At 36.4% G+C, this 24,442-nt stretch overlaps 1 protein-coding gene across 1 annotated transcript in view; it reads left to right on the top strand.

Moving 5' to 3' along the window:
- Positions 1-24,442, top strand: part of ABI3BP (ABI family member 3 binding protein) — a 144,214-nt gene that overhangs the window by 9,020 nt on the left and 110,752 nt on the right. The window contains exons 2-4 of the mRNA XM_030468944.1: positions 12,629-12,808; positions 20,728-20,796; positions 23,639-23,771. Of these exons, the coding sequence (XP_030324804.1) occupies positions 12,629-12,808; positions 20,728-20,796; positions 23,639-23,771 (382 nt within the window). The remainder of the gene's footprint in view (positions 1-12,628; positions 12,809-20,727; positions 20,797-23,638; positions 23,772-24,442) is intronic.

Genomic DNA, 24,442 nt, shown 5'->3' with positions numbered 1-24,442 from the left:
ATTCCTTGGGAATTACTGTAATCTGCTGCACACTGGGTTACAAGATCAGTGATGAGAGAGACAGAACTTTCTACATACAATAAATTCTCCACCAACAACTGGATATATGCCTGAGCAAAGCACAAGTGAAAATGCAGTCAGTCATACACATATTGCCTACCTAGGGGGGTCTTTGCCTAGAAGTGCATGCCCTTATCCTGCCCCCAAATTATCACAAATCTTTCTTTTGTGTATCTGTTAGTGTTTACTTTATTGGCATTTTTTTTTTCTTTCAATAAAACACTGGATGAAAAATTCAAAGAAAAGTAAATATGGGTATAGAAAGATTGGCTAGAAATAGAGATTACTCCCCACTACTTTCTTTCATCTCTACAGATAAAAGGCAATGTAGTGAAAATGAAGCAGGTGATGTCATGGATAGAGAATTTGGAAGTATAGTCATAGAATGTAAGCTTTATATTGTCTGCCATATCCTGTGTAGGAAGGAAAGTAGGTGGGTGAACAGGTGAAGTGCTTTGTTAGTAGCAAAAATAAGTATTTGCGATTTATCTTAGTACTCCCTTAATCATAGATATAACTTTTATTTTACGTATTATTTACCTACTCTAAATATGTTTTCCATTTTTCCCTCTAGTCCATTGGCTTAGAACAAATTACTTCATACTTCAATATTTTAATAATGATTCTTCTTCACAAGGTGTTCATAGTACTGAAAAAAAGAATTTCTGCCAATTTTTGGAATTTTATATTACTTTTTAAAATCAGCAAGCATTTATTCTGGTGGTGGTTTGTATTTTCACTCTCTTTAAAGAATTACTGAAGTCTATTGCTTCTTTCTTCATGTACTTGCTTGTACCATAGAAGCTTTGCTTTGATCTCTGAAAATTCAGAAGGTGGAATATAAAAGAAGACAAAAATGGTCACCTATGACTTTGTTCAATCTGTTTTTTTTTAATCTGTTACTTTTTTTGTAGTAAGAAGCCAGTTGATCAGTCTTAAGATCCACCTCATCTAATGTTGCAAGATTGAATATATTTCTTGCTGAAAAAAAACCTATATGCAGTTGGAATCAGCCCTTAAGGGACTCAGCTGCATCCAGCTAGTGTCATAGACATGTATGATAATGTGCAGTTTGGATACAGAGACCGTAAGTGAAACCACTTTGACTCCTCTTTTGGAAATATTGAGCGATTTTAGTTTAAATTTTTTTTTCATTTCATGTCTGTAGCTTTCTAAACTGGAAGGGAGATAACCTGTTAAAAGCTTTGCTGGTGGACTGGGAGCCTTGAGGAACCTTGTCTAGATGAGAGGCATTCCTGCCCATGGCAGGGAGGTTAGAGTACAAAATCAATAAGGTCACTTCCAACCTATGCCATTCTATGATTCTATCCATGACTTGAATGCATTGAAAATAACAAATTGCAGTTCTCAAAGTATAGCAACATTTCATATTTGATTACTGGTTTTGTTAACTGATGAAGTTTGCTTAGTATTTCCAAGTTTAGCATGTGATACACAGCAACACCTAAGACTTCTCATGTATGGTTCAGCTATTTAATTGCTTTATCAGCTGTCTACCTCAGAAAAGCGAGGAACTTAATCCAAAATTAAAACATGGAATATTGCAAGCAGCATTGCCAAGTGCACATCCATGTCCTGTATGTCTTGCATATTACAAGATTTTGAGCAGAGAACTCAGGTACTTGGTGTGATCATATGATAGTTGCAATGATGGAAGTGAAAAGCCGTGGCAGCTTTGGTGTGATCCCATGGTGAGACTGAGTGATCCCATTTGATTTTCATCTGTTGATGGATATTATTTGAAAGCATTCTGTTTAGTCTATACACAGCATAATGGGGGATTTATGAATAGAAATTAAATCCTATTAAGCAGTAGTAAGGTACTAAGTAGATTCTCACAAGTTTGCATACATTTAAGAATTGTTAAAAATCTTGTGCTGTCACGGGCATAGTCCTTACACATGCAATCTCAGTGCCATGGCTAGATTGTATTTTTCTTCCAGATGTTTCTGCTAGAAATATGATTACAGTACATTGTGATGAAGAGCTTGTTTCTGTTCAGAGATGTCTTATTTTAGATACCTTTTACTTGATTTTCTGAGAACCTGTGAACTGCACCGCAGACTGGACAGTTGCTCTCAGCACATGGGCATGGGTGTGTTTACTTAAAAGTTAACCATGACACAGGAACAAACCACTCAAACTCACTGATGCCTCAGGACTGAAGCATTGTCTGTCTCACTAATTGGACTGCCATTCTGTAAAGGTGATTTAGGAAGGTATCTTGATAGCTACCTATTTCAAAATTAATATCTCAGTCTAGTTTCATCTTCTTTTATTTGCCCAACCCGAGTTCTTTCCCAAGTGTACATAAGTCACAAAACATTCTTCCCTACTCTAACAATTTTAGGAGTTACTGTGGGTATCTCTTTAGAACCAGAAAGACTGTCAATGGGGACTTTGGACTTACATCCACTGACTGAGCCCAGTTTTCCATCTGGCTTGTAATTTATCTCTTGCAGTCTTAATTTCTCCAGTTTGTCTGTAAGGATACCTGTGGAGATTATGTCAAAGTTGAAGTACATGATATTCATCAACTTCCCTTTCTACACAAAATGAGTAATAGTATTACAGAAGGCAGCAAAGATGGTCAGATAGTCTGGCCTTGGTAATTTTGTGGTGGCTGAAGATTCACCTCCTTGTTTGTCGTATGCATAGGTATGAGCAACTGGTCCTGGTGACCAAAGTTAGGCTGAAGAACTTGCAGTTTCCTGAATGCTCTTTCTTTTCCATGCTCAAACAATTACACTGAGATATTTTTCTGTTCTTACATGACTTACTAACCTTGCTTCTCTTTTGCCTCACTGCACTCTGGGTTCACATTAATCCATGCAGCAGATGATCTGTGCATTCAACAATTAATGATAACATCACGGTTTATATACTCTTTACTCTTCTGTCAGAAGCAAATGCAGTTTTAGTTTTTCATTATGCCTTTGATTTTTGATTCTTAAAAAATCCATTGATAATTGCAGATTTAATTTGAGGGCAGAGGAAGACCAACAGCTGAAGCAGCTGAATTCCTCACCTGCTTAAGTTCTAAATGTCCTGTTGCACTTTCCCTATGGAGGACCTGCTGCTAAAGAAAATTCCTGTTTTTATTCAGCTGATCAACTCTTAAAATGGTTACCTTATACGTGGCCATATCCAAAAAACACATTTCTGTTTAGTGTTTGTGTTATGTGTTGCTCTTTGAGGCTTAAAAGAGTGTTAGACCTAGGACACTTGGAAGACTTTTCTTGCTCCCCAGAGTCTTCTACACACCTTTATTGAATAAGATACAGTTTTGTTCATAGCCTGGGTGGAGTTGCCTTGGACAGGAGAAGGAGCCAGGATTAGAAAGGTCAGCTCTTCTGGGCAAGATGCAGTCACTGTCTCATCACCACAGTCTAGGTGGAGTTGTATCATCCCAAAAGAGGACATTCTAGGTCAGTCTGGAAAAAGAACAACAAGCAACTAGCTCTGAGAGTAAAGCCTGGGCAACAATTCCTTGGAGAATGCCATTACATCAGATTCAAATCAAGCTGTACTCTAGTGCAAATGATTGATCCATAATCAAAACTGAAATAGGAGTTAAAGGTTGTTTCAGTAACAAGGAGTTTTTAATAGACAACTAATTTCTTTTAAAGTTATGTGGTTTATGTGCTGTTGATTTGAAAAGTAGGATCCATAACTTGAAGGATTTTCAGGGGGCATTATGCATTAAAATAATAATTAAAATTTAAAATTAATAATTAAATTATTAATTATTATTTAATTATTAAAAATTTAATAATTAAAATAACTTTGTTCTTTCAAAAATGTTGAATTGTTGAATATTGAATTCTATTTAAATTCTTAGCCCATGTATTTGACCTTTAAACACAATCGAGTTTACTGACTGGGCATAGAAAGTTGTGGAATTTTCTAGAATTTAAAATAAAAATCCAGAAGTATCTTATGACAGGAGCTAGCGACAGGTTGTTCAAAGTGTGTCCAAGTAAGTTTTTAGAATGTTAAATTAACTTTCCTTTTTTCGTCAGAGTTGCAGAGTTGGTTGTTCTCAAACAACAGTTCACTTGGTGCTTTTGGTGTTTTCAATATTGTTTGCCATTTTAACTAATAGTGGGAAATAACCTGAAGAATGAAAGCTGGGAGCTGGGGACACACACACGCCATTGATGTGGGATCCTGAGTTTAAATCCAAGCTCTTTTCAGGTTTGCACCCTAAAAATAAGGTTTGTTACTGTACTTAGTCCCAAACAAAAATGTTAAACCAATTTGTGCAAGGAACTTGGTGAGGGGGACAGTGAGACTCATGGAAGTGGAACTTCAAAGAAATATTTGAATGACCTGCAAACAGGTTAGATGACAACATACAAGTAATAAACTCCTTTTTGTACATCGTTTTATGTATATATGTAGAAACTGGAATTACTGATAACTACATCTTTACCTCTGCATTGCCTTTATTGATCCTAAATAATAGTGAACTAAAGTTTATTAACTCAGTTCTGAACTGTACTGATCTCTAGAGAGGAACTGGCAAAGGAATTTTCAGTATATTTAAGTATAATTTTGCAATATACATGCTCTACCAAGCTTCTTTGAGATATTTATATCCATTAAAAACAGAGAGCATATTTCAGACTAACTTTAATAAAACTAAATATGTGTTGCAACTAAAGAAAGGAAAATGCTTTCAGTAATTGTGAAATACTTCTTTGAGAAAGGGCACTGGAGGGGATGGGGTTGACTCTGGGCCCCCACGGTACGTCTCCTCCTATGGAGGCCTAAGTGAGCTACTGCATGTAGCTGAACGCCAGTACTGAGAAATTTTCCTACTGCATATTTCATGAATTTGTACTCATTTTGTGGTGAATTTCTATTACAAATTAAATTTCCAAAATCACCCCATGATATGAAGAAATTTGGAGAGAAATTATGCCAGCTTACTTGCTGTGCACAGACTGTTGATACACCTAAAAAAAAAAACCAAAACATTTTCAAATTAAGGTATTTTAAAAGCATAAACAAGAAGCAATCTATTTTAAAATCTCTTGTAAGCATCGTCTGAATTCAGCAAGTACTGAACTTGGAATTCCAACAAGTTATTTTTTGTAACACAAGACCAGTGACAGCAGAATGTCCACTTGACAACTCCAGGTCATTAAATGCAATGTCTGAAAATGAGTAAATAGACCAGGTGTTTGTGTTCTGTTTGTACTGGCTGAAAAGATTTTTTTTCAGCATCAAGAGTAAGCTAGAAAATACAGCGTAGTGTGTTACATGAAAATAATATTTGTTTAAAAATTTATTTTTGGCTTTGAAGTCAGTTTGCTGCAGCTTGTTCTATTTTATTTCCCAGAGAGATTTAAATGAAGATCTGTATTTCCTGTTTACTGATAGAAAGTGGCTTCCTCTTTAACACACAGATCCTCCTCAGAGGAGACCAACTCTCTTACTGAAGTTAGATGGAATTTAGGCTGTCTGGATCTTTCTTTGGTGATGTCTTTTCTGTCATAGGACAGGTTGTGCTTACCATGCTGTCACATCTGTCTCAGTTACAGTGGGCATTGAAAATAGGTACTAAATTCAAAATTTAGTAAGGTGGAATGAATCACTAGTTTCTGGTTGTCAGCAAGTTAATAAGCTTTTATAATAAGACTTAAAATAATGAGATATATTAATGCAATATATTGAGGGTCATACCATCTACATCATAAAATGGGTCACTGTACCTGAGAAATTAGCATTTCAAAGTGAAATTACTTGTTCTGCTCCTCAGTTGATTCTTTGAAACAACAAAATGGCTTTGAAATTAATAGAATTGACAGCCTGAGAAACTCTGGTTTCCAGTGTTAGATTATCATTGAAATCTTGGCGGGTGGTACAATGGCACCAGATTTTGAAAATGAAAGTACTGCTGTGAACTATTTGAATAGTGTAAGTGGGGTGGTGCTCACAAATACATGGTGCTAATGTGTTTTTTTAAGGCATACTTCATTTGTCCATCACTCTGGGAGGCAATGCTAGCTCTTGTCTTCATCTTTGAAATTATGAAAAAGAAACAGTTTCAATGTAAGGCAAAGGGAATTCTGATGATGAAGCCAAATTTGCTGTAATATAGTACAATTGTATTCACCCTCTAGTTTTGTAGGGAAGAGTTCAAGACTTTTCACCCTATGGATAAAAACAAAAAATAAGGCTGTGTTTGATCATGAGAGACCATAAACACTTGAACCACTCCAGCAGATACATAGAACAAGTAACATCTCATCCCAGCACTGCTTTTGCTGAGCCTTTACTGAAACAGGCAAACAGCTCAAAAAAAATTTAAGTTACCAAGATAAATTTACTTCAAAACAAAAAGCAGATATTTTATTTTGTCTTTGCTTCATTCTTGAAGTTTGTTGCTATAGCAGCACCTCAGGGTTACTTCTGAACGTGTTAATTATTAGTTAATAAATTATCAGCCAGCTCTTGACGTGTCTTCTTAAGTTAGAGAAATAGACTGTGCTTCAGCTGAAGATACTTCACGTGACAGCACCAAGATATATTTTGGGGTTTGGGCAGAAACACAAGAAAGCCAGTTAATTCAAATTCCAGTCACCTCATCACCCAAGTTCTCTCACATTCCTTGAAACAGAGGGAAACCAAACCATCTGGCAGTTTTAACTACCTCCACATCTTTTGTTACCAACAGTATCGTGATGACACAGTGGGCCATGGAACACAAAAGTTCAAAGGCTGTGATTCTCTAATACTTAAAAAAAATTAGTTCATTTTTTCTTTTGGGGAGCAAACTCTCAGGTGGTTTTTATTTGTTTTTATAGGCTGGAAACACCGCTGTCCTCAACTCTGAGTTGCTGAATAAATGGTGCTTTAATGCATCTAGCCCAGTGAAACATCTCTGCTTATCTCCTTCCTTTGGTCCAGTTATTTAATAGCAAAGGAATTATATAAAGCTATTCTTAGTAGCTACTGTATTTTCTTTCCAAACCGCTTTGCAATAGTGATTTCTTAGGGGGATGTTAGACATAAACTGACTGGATTTTTGCTGTGAAAGTAGAAAACAGAAAACCTGATTTCTCTGCTTGTCTTGTAGCTAACTATGACATAAATTAGAACTGCCTGGTATGCATAAGAGATGGTTGTCATGCTTATAAGTTCCCCTCTCTTTATTACTCCATGATTTATTTAAGTGATAAGAAGTTTACTTAAATCCCTGATAGATCTAAAGCTTGAACAAGTGTTCTACTAAATATTTTGTATATTATTTTCTATAGCTGCTTTCACATTTTAAAGATGTGAATTTCAGTTAGGTAATTTAGAGTTAAATTTTTCTGGAGATTCAGTGTTTATTTGCTCAGGGCTCCTGTTGCCTTATTTTATCACAGCTAGCCAAATTAGGGTGCTCCCAGGTGAATTCTTCAGATCATTTGTACCTATTTTCTTGTCTCTGAAGAGTTACCATTATCTGCTTCCCTTATGATGCATCTGATTCATTGAACTGTCTTAAAAACTTTTCCCCTTACAGGCAGAGTCCTTTCCCGAGGGTGATTCAGTGCAAGTGGTCTGATGCACTTAACATGATGCTCTTACTTCATAAAAATGTTGTGCATAGTTTTTCCTGCTGATTTTGGCCATCAATTGGCTTTTGTTGTACTGAATGCTTGCAGATCAGCAGGGAATTTCTGTTGGCAAGCAAAGAAGGAATGATCGTTTTTTAGAGGTAACTGTACATCCCAGAACTTTTCATTTAGAGATAGCCTCAGTGCTAAAGCATTAATTTACAAATGCAGATACTTAAAACTGGAGTTTAGTAAACATGCCAAAATCTGATACAAGTGAGTATGACTTAGGAAAATTCATCTGAGCCCACAGGTATGAGTTGCTGTTTGTGTTTTCAGAATATCTTTGCATTGGAATTCAGAGTCTCTGGTTTATCATTTGGCTCTTTCATCAAGGAGAGGAGGAGAAAAAAAGTACTCTAAAATCATAATATGACAAAAGCTATTTTCTTAAAATCAAATATTTTCTTATCCAGTAACATAGTTGTGAAGTTCCTGTGATTTCCCTTGTCCAATTGATAGTGTTTAATGAAACCATCTGGGTAGAGGCCAGGATAAAGATATTACTGAAAATGGAAATGCATGCTTTCCACGTTGTTCAAAATACTGTGACATCAACACAAGTGAAATCTATTTTGCTAATGTGCTCCTGAGAACAGTCCATGTTTAGCAAGCTAATTGCTATAAAGTACTTTTAATCTATACTGCTCTGGAAGTGTCTCTGCAGTCCATAACATTGAGCTCTCCCTGGATGGCTGCAGGGACTCCTCTGTGCTGCTGCTCTTTCCCTGTATATTTCTTGTCCACTCCAAGGATTCCAAGTCATCACATGGGCCTTCCTCATAGGATTTAACATAAGTTGCACTGTGGTACATTTTCATAGGACACTTTTTTGGTTTCATTTCTGCCCAGTATAGTGGAGTAGGACTTACACTCTCCTGCACAAAGCTGCCTTTTCCTTTTAGATTCAGGAAATGCTTAAATTTGTTCAAAGGGGTGCAGGTCTCCTTTGAACTCATGTGACCTCCACAAATCCAGAACATTTTAACTTTTTAAAAAAATCTTTCAAGAACTATTTCTTTATAAGGAAGAAAGGACTAACAAAGGACTGTTGTTTCACTGCCTTTTGTGTTTGTATTTATGATGCTAAGAAGTATACTGTGTGTAACTAGGCAGAAAAGTGAGTGCAAGTGCTCCTGGAAAAATGTTGGCAGGCAGAAGAGCTGGACTGATAATTAAGTAGCACAGTGACCTGGTTTGGGGTGAGAGATGTCATTCCCTACACAGTCCATGCCAAGAGTGATCTACCATTCACTGAGTTATGCCTTGGCAGGGAGTACATTCTGTGCTTGCTGGCATCTTTCTGTCTTCATTGTTCCTTGGTTTTGTCTCCTCTGTAGCCTTTCATTATCTGTGAGTGAGACTGAATGGTCTCACTGAACAGCCACAGTTCACAGCAAACTCAGATTCTAGCTCCAGTCAAGAACCCTTATTCCCTCTGACAGAAAAACTTGTCACTGTTGGACTTGGTTGCTTCACTTTTGTCCATACACTTCCAGAAAGTGGTCAGCTTCTGACTGTGTTCCACCAGTTGAAATTTATCCCACGATTTCAGTGATTCTGGAGTGCACAGAACCCACAGGAGAAAATGTGGTTTAGTCGTGTGATGTTTTGTGTCTGTGTTGTTGCTTTAGAACAATTATTTTCCCTTAAAAAACATGTACCTTACAAATAGTGAAGAAGACTAGTAGTCTGCCTTGCCCTGTACTGCTCTTTGGGTCAGACTGCAACTTCAAGAGGAAGAGGAAAAAAATGCTCTTGATCCCTCTCAGCCAGGGGAATTCAGTTGTGTGGAGAAAAGGAAATAGTGAGTGAACAGCTTACTGTGTGTTAAAGGACAGTTATGTTAAGGAGAGCATAGAGCTAACCCTGTAGGTAGGTCTCCAAGAAGATGAAAAGAAAGATTTTTCCTAAACACTGCAGGGACTGAAGCATTTTTTGCCACCTAGGCCATCACTGAAAAGATCCTGTACTCAGAAGTGACCTAGAGGGAAAGGACCTGTCCTGTTAAGATAGCATGGGGAGGCTTGTCTTTAAGTTACTCTCCTTTTATTTTGTTTTACTTTCTTCTGATTTATTTTCTACTTCAGATTATTCCTGTTTACATTCTGCTAGAAGTGGCTTTGAGTTTAAAAGCTCTTTTGATGATGCTGATGTGCTAGCTAAAATGCAGAAAGGTCTACAGTGTCTTACCTCAAAGCTTTTGCTGTCTTGGGATCCCATCTTTCTTTCTGTTTTTAATAACTTCACTGACAAATTTTAGGTTTAAAGAAAACCAAGAACCTTTGTCACTGTAATTGTCTCACCCTCAGTAAGTTTGCAGATGACATGAGGTTGGGTGGGAGTGCTGAGCTGCCTGAGGGTAGGAAGCCTCTGCAGAAGGACCTGGACAGGTTGGATCCATAGACCAAGAACAACTGTATGATATTCAGCAAGACAAAGTCCTGGGTCACAACAATCCCATGCAACACCATAGGTTTGGGAAAGTGTGGCTGGAAAGCTGACCACAGGAAAAGGACCAGGGGGTGTTGATTGACAGCTGGCTGTCACGGGCCAGCAGTGTGCCCAGGTGGCCAGAAAGGCCAATGGCATCCTGGTTTATATCAGAAATAGTGTGGGCAGCAGAGTAGGGAAGTGATTGTCCCCCTGTACTTGGCACTGGTGCTTAGGAATATGATTTAGTACTGGACTCGAGAGAATTAGATTTATGGTTGGACTTGATCATCTTAAAGGTTTTTTCCAACCAGAAAAATTCTGTGATTACTTTTGAATAAAATACAATATCTAGTTGGAATCAAATCCATTTGAATTCAATGTTGAACTAGGATTAGCTCTTCAAATTAAAATATGAAAGATATACAGAAATGATTGTGGAAAAAATGATCATAAATTTAAATGTAAAATAGTTCTTCACTATATTTTTTTAAAATATAAAAAAATAAAAAATTCAATTTTGGATCTGAGGAAGAATCTTAATATGGAAATCAAATTATAATCTTATTATAATATTATACATTAATCAAGTACTTTAAGTCTTGCATTCTTCTTAGATGTCCACATTCAGTGGAGACCAAGACAACTGTCCTTTCATTTATGCTTAGCTCTACAAACTTAGGTTACGGTTTTACAGATTGTGTTAATTTTAACAATTCTAGTTTACTGTCAATCAGAAGTGATATGCCTAAAATTTATTGGCATGGAATGCTTTTAATAAGCATCTTTATAACATATTAGTGAGATACGAAATGTTAGTTCTTCTTCCTGGTTTCTGCTATTTGGAGCCTTGTCAATATTCACAAGCAGAAGTTTCATATGCTAAAAATAAAAGATGTTAGGATGCCTCCCAGGTAAGGAACCACTGCCACCCATTTCCCTGAGATGGTGTGGTACATCTGAAAAGGTCAGAGCTGAGTTTTTTTAAAAGCCTTGTAGTCTTCTGGAACCTGGAAGAGTTGCCTTTGGAAAACTGTGACAGTTTCCTGGCTGAGTGCTTTTATTTGATCAGTCTTTAGATAAAGAAAGGGTCTCATCGGAGGTGCATGTTTTCCATCAGTTTGACTTGAATGCTTGTTTCTATAAAGGGAAGAGGCATAAAGTGTTTGGCTTAGGTCTTTACATTCAGTGTGCAGACAGCTGCAGGTTCTTGACAGTACTAGTAAATCATCTTGATGGATTGGGGATTGTGGCATTCAGCAATTAGAATTTCACCCAAAAGAAAAAAAAGAAAAAAAAAACAGAAAAAGACGTAGGGTCGGCTGGGGTGATACCAGAGAATCAATGTGTAGTTGTCCAAAGAAAGTTTGAATATCTGCAGCTAGAGAGAGAAAGAGGCAGACCATTAAAGTGAGCAATAAAGAAAAAGAAAGAGGGAGAGAAGGAAAGTATGAAAGAGAGAGGTGTTCAGTATCATTCTACCCTGCTGTTTAATGACAGGTCTTATATCTAGTTGTTTTTCTTCGTGATTTAGTAAAATGGCTTCGTGAAAATTTCTTTTTTTTCTGAAAAGCTAATTTCAGTCCCCAGGATTACAGATATGCCTTAAAATCTGTTGGGAAGAAAAATTTGTATTTCAAGAATGAGAAAAGAAAGACCTATGTTCCAGTGATGGTGGTGTAAGACTGGAGAGAAATGATTAACTGGGTTTTTTTAAAGCATTGACAAGGGTAACAGTGACAAGGGAATATTAAAATTTTAAGTACCAATGTAGGAAAAGCCATTCCTCTTTGCTCCACCAAGAGGAGAGAGATGAAATACTTCTGTGTAGCCTAAAAAAGGGCATTACTCTGTTTTGAATTAATTTTGTGTTGTTAGAAGTTAAATTTTTGTAGGTTAATATACAAGATGTCTCTGGCATTATGTGCTACTCGCCTGGGAAACATAAAAACAAATGTTTAAAAGAAGTTTCTTGGTAATTTTGGGTAAACCAGATATGTTGGTTAGATGTTCTGGTGTATTTCCAACTAGAAAATTATGTTTCCTGCCCAAGATAGCAAAAAACAACCAAAATAATACTTGTAGTGTTTTTATTTTGATCTAGTTGCTATTTATTCTCTGTAAAAGGCACAAAAAATTCGAACTCTCAAGTTTGACACATATGGATGCTATGAATGGCTAGTACTCCAATAACCCCCACATTTAAAGGAAAAAATAATTGCATTTTTTCTAGTTACTTGATACACTTTTCTACTGCTGACACTGAAGAAGATGTTACAGGCAATGTACTAAACTAATGATGAAAAAATAGACATGTTGGAAATGAAAATTTTAGATTACTACTAATCTAATATTTTAATACATTTAGTTTCCAGGAGACTCCACTTTTAAGCAATAGTTCAATTGCAAACTAACAGCCCAATATTATTTTCCATTACTGAATGTATGATTACAAGATAATAAATCTGGTTTTTTTTCCTTTTTTTTCACTCTTTCCCCAGTGAAAAGACAGAGTCTGAAAGTTCAGATCAATGCAACAGATGACACCGTTTGCATGAGGTATCTTCGTCCAAGTCAAAACACCAGACTGGAAGGTTTTGTCCTGGGTTATGGAAGCAGCTTCTTCTCTAATCAGTACATTCCTTTACCTTCAGATGGAAAAACCTCCATAACAGAACTTGGTAAGGCATATTTCCTTTGCATGCTACTGCTGTCACAAATTCTGAGAAGAGGGTGAGGAAAATCTGAACCTTTGGGTTTCTTAATTTTTCTTTTTCTGATTGGGTTGTTGCTTGGGTTTTCTTTGCATTTGTCTTGAAGAATTTCAGATTGAAGTGGAATTCAAAGATCCTTCAAGGACAACAAATAGTTGTTGTTTAGAAAAGTTTAGTACTGCTACTTTTTTTGAGTATTTTCATTGTACTAAGAGATTATGCTCTATTTAGCCACATCACAGACCAAATGGGATTATCTGCCTGAAACTGTAGCTATAAAGTAGAATACAAGGGAGATCTGCATGTTTTTAACAAGTAGTGCAAGAACAGTTTTGACAACTGTTTTGTTGATTCCCTTTACTAGAAATATTTGTGTCAAAATGATGGCTTTCCTGGCAGCAGCCTGTTCCAGATATACATGTCGTAGAATGACCTGTAGCTTCTGTGACAGAAGTTATGGATAGAATTCAGGGAGTTGTTTTATGGAAGGGATCAAACCACATCAAGAATGTTACGTCCTGTCACCTGGTATGGGAAGGAAGAGGGGATTTTGGTTGTCCCCATGCCTCATTATTGTAATGCCAGGGATCTTGGTGTAAAACAAGGGAGAAGAAAGAACGCAAAAGCATATAAGTAACAATTGCTCTTTTTGATGTGTTCAGTTAAGACAGTTCGGTGGGTCTGTTCCTGGCTGAAAACTCCAGATGTTTTCAGATCATGAAAATGATCTGAATAGGGATCATTCAAATCATTATTCTGTGCCTGCAGATGACACAAAATAATGGAGACTTTCATTAGATCACTGTGGCAAAGGCTGACTTTTTCCTTTTCATGAGCTGATACTCCTGGGATCTCTCCCTAATTCTTTATCAATCCAGTGTTTGTGTTCCTAACTGTAACTTAAGAGGTCTCATTTACCCAAGTTAACCTTTGAATTACTTCACTAAGAATGGTGAACGGAATTTCTGTACAATACTATGAATTTTGCATAACTGATATCCCTGTAACTGTACTGCAGAAGAAGTGAGGAGTGTTGTATTTCAGGCACTCTCTGATACTTGGAAAGAGGAAAAAGTATTGAATGTAACATCATGTGTAGATCATTTGCACTTCATATTTAATAGATGTGCTAATACCTAATACTTTGGGAAACTGTGTGAATACAGAAGGCTTAATGTCACGTGAAAAGTGGAATTCTGATATTTTGTTCCTTTAAAGTTAATAGCTAATGTCTGGAAATTGTAGACACTTTTTTTTAGTTCTGCAGCACATCAGAGTGTTAGACATGGGCATATTCAATAAATCTCCACTGCTAAGCAATCAAAATCACGTAGCAATGAACACAGAAGATGAGAAACCCCATGCTACATACAGACTGTAATGAAATGAACACATATTCTTTAGTGTATCTGGAGAGGGAAAAGCACTAGTGTTAGGGAATAGTCCCCTTTTCCTTTTAAATTATTTTAAAGGAGAAGAACTTCAAACTTTTAACTTGCTCATGCTAATACAAATCATCAGTTGCCCAGTGACAATGAGTCTGTGTGACTTCTGAGTGTCCAGTAACTAAAACTGCAATGTGCAATGTAATACAAAGACTAGCATTTCCAATTTGAAGATAATGTAATTTTTGAAAACACAGGAATAAAAGAAGCTAACAGCAATGTGTACTTAAGGTCACAAACATTTATTTGAGGCAATTAGCAGTGCATTTACTGGAGCTGTTGCTTTTAGTTAAGAGATTTAGAGTTAGATTGTATGCTTTGTGGATGTCTTGGGTTAGTGCAGTGGTGTTTTGGGAGCAGGGGTGCCACAGGATGGCCTCTGTGAGAAGCTGCTGGAAGGTCCCCCCACCTCTTCCCAAGACTGAGCAGATATGGGAATCTGGATGCACCTCTGTAACTAACATATTTAAGAAAGGGGGAACAAAACTGCAAAAATATATAAAAAAGGAGACCTGCAGACCAGAGGAGAGGAGGAAGTGAGAGGGCAGTGCCAGAGAAAAGACACCCAGGTCAGTGAAGGAGGGGGACAGGTGCCCAAGCAGAGATCTCCCCACAGCCCCTGGTAAGATGGCAGCTGTGCCCCTGCAGCCCATGGAGGAGCGCAGTGGAGCAGTCCCTGAAGAAGGATGGTGGAGCAGTCCTTGAAGGGCCACAGTGGGGTAAATGTGGATTTGTAGCCCCTAAGTGTCACATGTGGATAGACATGAAGTGACAGCCTGTGTAGGATTGTGGATGTAGACTTGCAGATGTGGACCTTATTGCTGAAAAATCTTTGTACTTTAGTACTGTGTACTCACAATATATCTCATTTGTGATGAAGTTGATCTAGTGTGCTATCTATATATTAAAACTGTATTTTAAAAATATGATACTAAAAAACTTGTCTATTTCATTCTAGATGATCTTGTGATTCAAGTGCCATGGTACACTTTGCAAGAGGTCTACAGCATGTTGCACACATTTTCCCACAATCAGAGCAACTAGTTAATACAAAAATACCCATATTCACCCTGAGAATTCCTTCCATTAATGCTTTGCCTTATATGACCTTGACAGAAAGCAGATTAATTTTACAGTCTTCCCTGAATGAACATCTGTTTGTGGCTTTTACAGAACAGGACATGGAGGGGGTGACTCCCAAGTGTGAAAAGACATAGTGGTCTATTTAGACCAACACTAATACAATTCAATGCTTCCTCTTCTCCTGCCAGTTTCAGGGGTTCATGGAAAGAGAATACCTTTTCCAGTCAGTTTAGAGACATTGATCACAACTTTAAATAGGTTTTATAAGGGAAACGTAAATATTAAAAATAGACATTTGTGAGCATTAGTTAGTTACTAAAAGATATGTTTTCCCAACGGACTAAGAAGCATTGCTTGAGAATAAGAATTCTTTAGAGAGTGAATAGATCCAGGAAAATGGGATCTGTATCTAGACAAAAGTGAATCTTGTCCTAGTATTATTAAAATTGTCTATTTAGTAAAGACTTAAGTGAAAATGGTACAGATAGGCAGTCAAATACAGACCTTCCTCAGAGAAACATATTACTTCATTAATTTAGTAGCTAGGCCCATGTAAGGAAACATACAGACTTTCCATGTAAGTCATGATTCCTTCTCTAAAATGCATAAATCCTGTAAAGGGTCATTTGCCCTTTCCAACCAATGTTATAGGTCTACATAGCAGAATGAAGTGCCTTATGGACATTTCCTTGGTACAGCTCTGCATGCCTGCTTATGGTAATGGAGCAGCATAATTGGTATTGTGTTTAGAATAATAGTCCCTGATGGGAGCTGGAGTACAGGGAATGAAACAGTCTCTAACTTCTTTTTTAAACAGATAATACAGTATTATATATTTATATCTGAGTCCCATAACTCCACATTTCCAGCCTTCTCACTGTTGATAAAGATGAAATTTACTGTCAGTTTTGCTGCTGGGTCACACACCTTTTACGACCCTATCAACAACAAACTTAACGACAGCTCATTTTTTAATTTATGAAAGTACATGTGTATATGTGCATATTTAAAAAAAATTAATAATGATCTTTCCTAGGATTTCCATGAGAGATTTATGGCTTTGTAGAAGGTGTCACATTCACCTACATTTCTTCCATTTAAATATTCAAGACCCCACTGCAGTGATTCTTACCTTAAAATATTTGGGCTTCCTTTCTCTTGTAACTAAAATAATGACCAAACCAGCAACTGTGGAACACTATCCATTAACTGGGAATTTCTTGCAGAGGGCATGTACAAAGAGAAAAGTGTTATATTGGATTTCCTGAACTTGTAATGAGCTCATGCAGACAACAAAGTCTTGAGCAGCTTCTTACTTTGCTAGATTGATGAATTTGAATCACAGGGAGGGGTGAAGGACAATGGTGAGGCAGCATCAAAGTCTGGTTCAAAGTATGCCACTTTATCAGATTACAAGATGTGTTTCCCTTTATGCTGAGTGTACTTTATGAATTTGTGTGACACTAAGCAACGTTACTATTGGTCATGGAAGCTATTCAGTGCCAAAATATGTCAGAATGGAAATTCAGCTGGACTCAAAAATAAGGTGATGGACACATCCAAAGTTTAGAATTGACTAAAACCTTTATCTAAGTCTGAGTCTGCGTGACATGCTGAGAAAGAGTATTGCATTGAGAAATTTGTGCTAGTTTTTTCTAGCTTGTTTACAAAGGTTGCAAGTAAGCCTTGTTGAATTTATCCAGTGTTGGAATAACTCAAAAAATTGAGTGGAGACAGAAAACTTTTGTGAGAACGAACTGCAATTATCTAACAGAGTGAACAAAATTAATTTCCTTTTCAGTTTCTAAAACCAGCTCAGATTTGAGCCATGCTTTGACCTTTCCTTTATCCGAACCAGATTTTACAGTGTAAAAGGAGAATGTATTAGCAATTCTGCTTTATAAGAACCATAAGAAGTGATGTGTGAATTTTGCATAAATGTAGGGAAGAATTCTACTTTCACCTTGAACACATTTTAGAAAGTGCGATTCAGGGATGTGTGCTAGAGCAGTGCTTGGCTAGAAGGTCTTGCTTTGCAGCTTTTTGTATTTGAACTATGCCCAGAAATGTGCAGAATTATTAACCACATGATATTCAAGATGCCAAATACGTGATCATGAATTGATTTCTGCATCTGCTGGCCTATGAGTTCTTATGATGCCTTGTAACAAATTATTTTAAGTTCATTCTTACAGTGTTTTTCTTTCAGTTGCATTTCTGTATTAGCTGAAACCTGAACTGAATTAAAACAGTATACTTGAACATAAGCAGAATTTGCTAGCATTTCACAGTATCTATTAGTTGCTTGCTGCCACTGATTTGATAGACTACCTCATGGTATATGGAAGTGTTATAGAATAGTTTGATGTGTCAGTGGCATTTTGCTTGAGATCATAATTTTATATTGGAAATGCACTTTTCTTAAAATATATTCAAGTGTGAATAGTTGATATATTTTGTGAATCATGACACATAGTCAGAACCCCATATTTTTATGGGTCTGATGGTCACCTTTCTGCTGCCTGCCTCTTATTACAGCAGTTTAATTTATTCCTTAAGTTTTAAGATGAAGTAGCACAAGCTAGATTATGGCTTTATTTAGGTTTTTGTATTTCACAGCATTTTGATTTTCTCCTCTGATGTTACTCACCTCTCCCCAAGATTTCTGCTTCTTAAAGACATGGGTCTGCAAAGTGAATTATGTATATATAGGCATCATAAAGGAACACAAATGATCTTTGCACTTGAGAGAGTTTAATATGTGGGTGAAGCAATGTTTTAAGCCTCTTAAAGTGAATTGACTTGTAATAGCATCAGATTATTTCTGTGTTGTGATGATTTACCAGTATGCATATTTCTCAGCAAGAGGACTGAATCAGTGTTAAAACTTAGTGGCCTTTTGAACTCAAGAAGAGAAATGTTAAATTGCAGTGGAAAACTAAGAGAGAACTCCCATTTCTAAACCTGAACGAGGATCCACTATATCATAGAACCATAGAATCAGCTGGGTTGGAAGGGACCTCAGAGATCACCAAGTCCAACTCTTGATCCACTACCGCTGCGGTTACCAGACCATGGCACTGAGTGCCACATCCAGTCTCTTTTTAAGTATCTCCAGACACGGAGAATCCACTACTTCCCTGGGCAGCCCATTCCAATATCTGATCACCCTCTCCGTAAAGAAATTCTTTCTAATATCCAACCTAAACTTCCCCTGGCACAACTTAAGACCGTGCCCTCTTGTCTTGCTGAGAGTTGCCTGGGAAAAGAGACCGACCCTCACTTGGCTCCAACCTCCTTTCAGGGAGTTGTAGAGAGCGATGAGGTCTCCCCTGAGCCTCCTCTTTTCCAGGCTGAGATTGATATGAGATAACACAAGCTGTAAACCTTTCTTGCTTTCCAATTCCTTGGATATAGAACATATCTCTGTCCAAAACAGAAGCATTGAACACAGGAGAACACACGATTGTGTCTTGTGTCCCTGTGTAAGTTTCATCAAATGGATGAATTTAAGTTAAACTATAGTTTCTATACTCTCAGTACCTGTGTAGCACAGGTATAATTCTGCTTAGGAATGGAAAATTAAATTTCTAAATTAAAGTATATCTTTATTTAAGTTCAAAACAGAATTTTAGTGTTGTATTCTCAGATAACTCCAAATTCTCGTTTCAGTTATATTGGCCATAGTATTGTTTTAAATTCAGTTGCTTTAAATCAAGCAAATAGTGCTTTCTAAGCCTCCCTGTTCTATAGCAGAGGGCTTCAAACATCTAGTCTTAGGCTGTTTTCCTAAATACTTCCTTTTGTAGATTGTATTACAATCAGAAGATTACATCTGATGCAAAGAGGAAGCGGAAAATCTTCCTTCATGCTTTAATAAAAAAAATTATTATTATTTTAAGCTGCATGGTGATGTTATCTGCATTTCACTGCCAGAAACATGAATATATCTGAACTTGTAGCCTTCTACCATGTGTGCTTATGTCATACAGACTTCCTCAGATATTTCTCAAATGTGTTAGAGTTACTGTAAAACTTGGTTTGCTTAATTTCCTGATTTCATATGAAGAACAGTATTTCCAGAAGTTTTCCAAGCTACTTCACAACTGACATTCTGTTAATGATGCTTCTCTATCCTTTTGAATGTCCTCAGTTCTTGTTTACTTCAAAAGAAAATGAGACCATTCAAGTAAGATTGAAATGAAAGAAAAATTTTGTGTTTGGAAGGCTTGGTTTTTTTTTCACTATGTAATAGTGGTCTGATAGCTTCCTGGAACAAAACAGTTGAATTTTTTATGGGAAGTGGTGCAAATTAGTTTGAATGGGAGTTAAGATGGAGAAAGATTCTTTCCTATAAAATTTTTTTTTTTTAAATTCTACAAAGGTTTTTTTTCATTCAAGAAAATGCACTTAAACTGTTGCTGTCCATTTGCATTTGGCATTATTTCTAAGGTAACAGAACCCAGAGATCCCAAAGTCACAGCCCTTTGTGGATTTTACAGAAATATTAAGCCCCTGCTCTTAAATATTATAACTTTACTTTTATAAGGGGCGTTCAAAACGGTCAAAGCACGTAATAGTTAAATCTCATCATAAGTCTCTGGAAAAATAAAACCTGAAATGTAAACCTGATTATAAAACAGACCAGTAGCCAGATGTGTAGACTGCCTAAGGTATATCTGATATTACATTGTTTCCTGAAGCCAGACAGTCATGCAAATCTTGCATGATTTTGTCTGCTAGGGTACATTCTTCCTAAATGATCAATGCTTTTTCTATGTTATTTTTACAATTGGTTATCTCTTTACTGGGAAACTGCTTACAGCAGGAAAACTGAGGTGTATATGTGTCCTGGTCTGGGCCAGGATAAAGGTGATTTTCTGTCTTGTACTTTTGCTTTTAGCTAAGAACACAGAAAATATTGTAGAAAAGTTCCTCCAGCTCCTGTCAGCAGAGCAGATATCTCTTACTGTATTCTCCAGGTTTTGCCATCTTATTACTTCACCTATTTTACTTCTTTTGTTTTGCCATCACCTCTTCCTCTTCATCTGGGTTGTCATTTCTCCACTTTTACAAAGTATTTTTTGCATTGACTGTTACACCTATATCCTACTGTGTTCACCCATTTGTTGTGTCTCAGTCAAAAAGAATTGCCAAATCTTTTGTGCATGGTTGTATTATTTTTCCTATTAGCTCTAGTATATCTATGATTGGTGTATAAATATAAAGCAAGCATCACAAAGATTGGATAATGTGTGAAGCATTCACTGCATATTGGACTTTCTTATGAATTATAGTTTAATCCCTTTCTCAAATAAAAAGCATATTTGTACTAATCACTGCTTCCTTCATTTATAGATGCAGAGCCACGGTATTTGGTTTCAGTAAGACCAGCACGCGTTTCAAATAACAAGAAATCTTGTTCAGGTATTTTATCATTACTTCATCTCTATCTTAAAGTGGTTAAAGATATTTATAACTGTTCATGTATGACTGCATAACATGTATGACATGTATGACTGTGTAATTGGTCAGTAATTAATTACTCATTTGGTGTTCAAAATGTGAAGTACCTAACAATTCTTCTTGTAAAAAGTTCTTCCAAATGAGAATTGAATTTAAGATTACTTATTTCTAATGTTTAAAGAGGTAGTAAGTGCCTGCAAAAATGGTAAAAGTTACTCCTTCCAAAATACTGCTACTAAGGATTTCTTAATCCATGGACATACTAATGTTCTTAATTTCTCATTGAAAATAGTAACTTTTGTGTTTATATATATATATCTCTAAATCAATACTACTTCTAAGTTTACTGATGCAGGGTGTTATGGAAAGACGGATGTTTCTAGCTTAAGCTATACATAGTAGAGCAGAATTCTGAATATGATTCTTGCCTGTTACAAAGACTTTCTGTATTACCTTAATAATATCATTAATATTGTTATGTTTTAATTCCTTACTTTAATATGGAGATGACTCTCAGGATCACTGGCCTGCTGCAAAGAATTAACTCATAGTGCATATGAATCTGTTTATAGTTTGAGATATTTATATTTTTTCCTGTTTCCTTGTAAATGCTTGGAATTAATTTCTTCTTGCTCTTGGCCAGATGTAGAACTATGTCAGAAAGGATTTTGAACAGTGATTTATCTTTCAGATGCAACATACAAATGTAAAAAACCACAAAGCAAATAAAAAAAGCTGGACACACTGTTTGAACATAATTAATTTCTGTATTTTCAGTCTACAGAAACTGATTTGTGGAAAAGATTCAGATAATTGACTTTTCAGTTCAGCAGACAAAGTGTAAAGCAACAGATGGTACAGCTCTAGTTTGATATATGGCAAGTCTGTATAAAGTATGAGAGCAATTAAACAGGACACATTACCAAGAGCTGTGCTGGAGTCTGACTTGCTGCTATTTTAAATTTACAAATGATGGATGTTTACATTTCTAGAAGATACACTGTAGTTGCAGCTGAAATTAATACACAGAAGTTGCATGGTTTAAATTGATATAGTTCAACATAAATGACTGATGCCAAGGTAATTCCTGGTTCTACACCACTGCAGTGTCTAAGTGGGACCTAATGGCATAGTAAGAGTCATAATCAAAATCATAGGTAGTTCCTCCCTAAACCCAGAATGATTTCAAGTTATATGAAAGTTTGTTTTTCTTTTCCTTAAAATTCATGTTTTCTCAAAAAGTGATCAAGAAAGGGCTTTTACTATGGGTAGCAGATTTGCCAGGTACGTTGGTGAGTGATCAAGTTGCTTAAGTTTTCCTTTAAAAAAGGAGAAAGACAGTAGAAAGTGATCCAGAGAACAAGGGAATTATTCAGATGTTTGCCCCTGTGGGGAGTATTTCAAAATATGCCATGCTTCTTCAGGGTAGAGAGGGGTTTTGTTTATTTGTGGCATTTTTGTGGCAATGTATTCATCAATACAGTAAACCCACACACAGTTAAGATTTCTAAATGCACACATATGCATTAGTTGAAAGTACAAATCAGACTTTCACTGGGGCTTGTTAAGTGAAGAAATATTAGAGTTCAGAAGGCATGAAAAGAACTGTAGTCAGTTTATGTATTTTCACAGCAGTGAAAAACAAACCTTAAACCAGTGGCTTATAAATTTTTGGATAATTTGTGGTCACCTTTACATTTTGAGGATATACAAATATTTCAGATTTTTCAAATTTTTCAAGTATGTAATGTCATGTGAAGAATATGGGAAGTTCCTTTAACTGTCTTTCAACACCAAAGATTCTCCTTGGGCTTGTAACAATCCACGCACTACAGCTTCAGAATAGTTGCTCTAAATAATTTCTTCATTTTGAAATATTAACTTTTAAAATTTATTTTTAAAAAGTTCTTTCTCCATGTTAGAGTTGTGCTGCTTCATTCGTAACAAAGTTAAAGTTAAGTCATGTGAAAGCTGAGTATTTTGAATGCAGCAGGTGGTCAAAAGAGAAAAATGCCCCCACGTACAGACACTGATTCAGATCTTCCTACACTGAAATCAGCTGAATTTTTGTAGGTTTTATTTTACAGTTGAAAAAGAATGATATAGAAATTCTGAGTTGTCTGTTGACATAATTGCAGCATTACTAGGAATCCTGCCAAGATATTCCATATTCCTATTTCTGTCAGATGCAGAGAGGCTTCTTAATGTCCAGAACTCTGTGTAACACCATCATTGATGCAGCCCAAGACAGCCAGATCTCTGAAGTTGATCTGTGTATAGTGGATTCTCATATTAAGCATAACAAAAAAACACCCACTGTTCATTTATACAAACTAGGTTTAACTGGAACATAGACTGAAAAAGGAGAAATAAAGAGAATTTACATTAAGACAAAAATGAAACAGCTTAGTAAACAAAGGTCCCTCCTACCCACCAAACAATAGCGAGAATCCCTTTAGGTTAGATCTGCAAGTCTCAAAGTGAAGTCTTCTAGTTTCTTCCTACATTGAAAGACATGCTGTGCAAGTCCAGAAGGATCTAAAAAAGTATTTTTGAGGCTTGTATGTCTGATTCTTGCTTTCTAAAGCAGTCTCCTAATCTGTGCTGCTGCTACCTGCTAGCTGCATCCTCCCTTCCTTAATTTCAACTTCATTCTGCACTTCTTTCTTGTCTTCATGCTCAGCTGGCTTCAGAGAAGGTGCAGTCTCCCTTCCTTGCAGATATTTCACTCAGCAAGCCAATGAACAGATAACTGGCACTGTCTCTTCCCTTTTTATAAAAAGTTTTATGTTTCCTTACATAGGTCGGACCAAGACTCAAAAGCCTCTGCAGCTGGTAGTTGGCACTCTCACCCCAACCTCTGTGTTCCTCTCTTGGGGCATCCTAGTCAACCCTCAACATGATTGGACAGCAACAAGCAACTGTGCTAGTGACAGGTAACATCATGGAAACCTGTTTTTGGGGGTTTTTTTTATGGTGTTGATGATTATTCAGTGGTTAAATCAGTGTCTGGTGTGGTTGAAATAAGTTTGATAGTACAAACAGGAAAGCTGGAAGCAATAGTTCTGAATGTGAAGTTCCCTCCTTTATTTAAATCAGTGCTTTGCAAGTCTTTACTTGTCTTGAATGCAAATTTATATATGCTGAAGTATAAATCTTGCTATTACACACTAGATATGTTGAACTTTTTAAACCAATGGCCTTAGCCATTTGTAATTGAAGGGATTGAAAGAAACTTTGTTTAATCATAGGGAATATATTGGTTTAAAGTTGGACAAAAATAAATAAATAAGTCATTTATTGTACCTTAGTAGATGAATGATGCCTTGTTTTAATGATTTTTTTTTCCTGTATTTGGTCTTACCTCACTGCATTACTTTCTTGACATGAATACAATACAGCTTTAATTAAATTTTTGTTGTAAGTAAAAGAAGATATCTTGTACTATAACAGTATTGTTTGGCTGTCATTAGTTAATGAGTGGTACAGTAGGTGGGGAGCTCAGTAATACTCACTAAGTAGAAGTTTCAAGAGAAAACATAATGCTGCATAGCTTCTCTGTGAAATGTGCTATTACATCGTAGGCAGCTCTTGGCAGATCAGTAAA

The sequence above is a fragment of the Calypte anna genome, chromosome 1, assembly GCF_003957555.1.
Source record: "Calypte anna isolate BGI_N300 chromosome 1, bCalAnn1_v1.p, whole genome shotgun sequence".
Classification (NCBI taxonomy): domain Eukaryota; kingdom Metazoa; phylum Chordata; class Aves; order Apodiformes; family Trochilidae; genus Calypte; species Calypte anna.
This window is presented reverse-complemented; position numbering and strand designations above follow the sequence as displayed.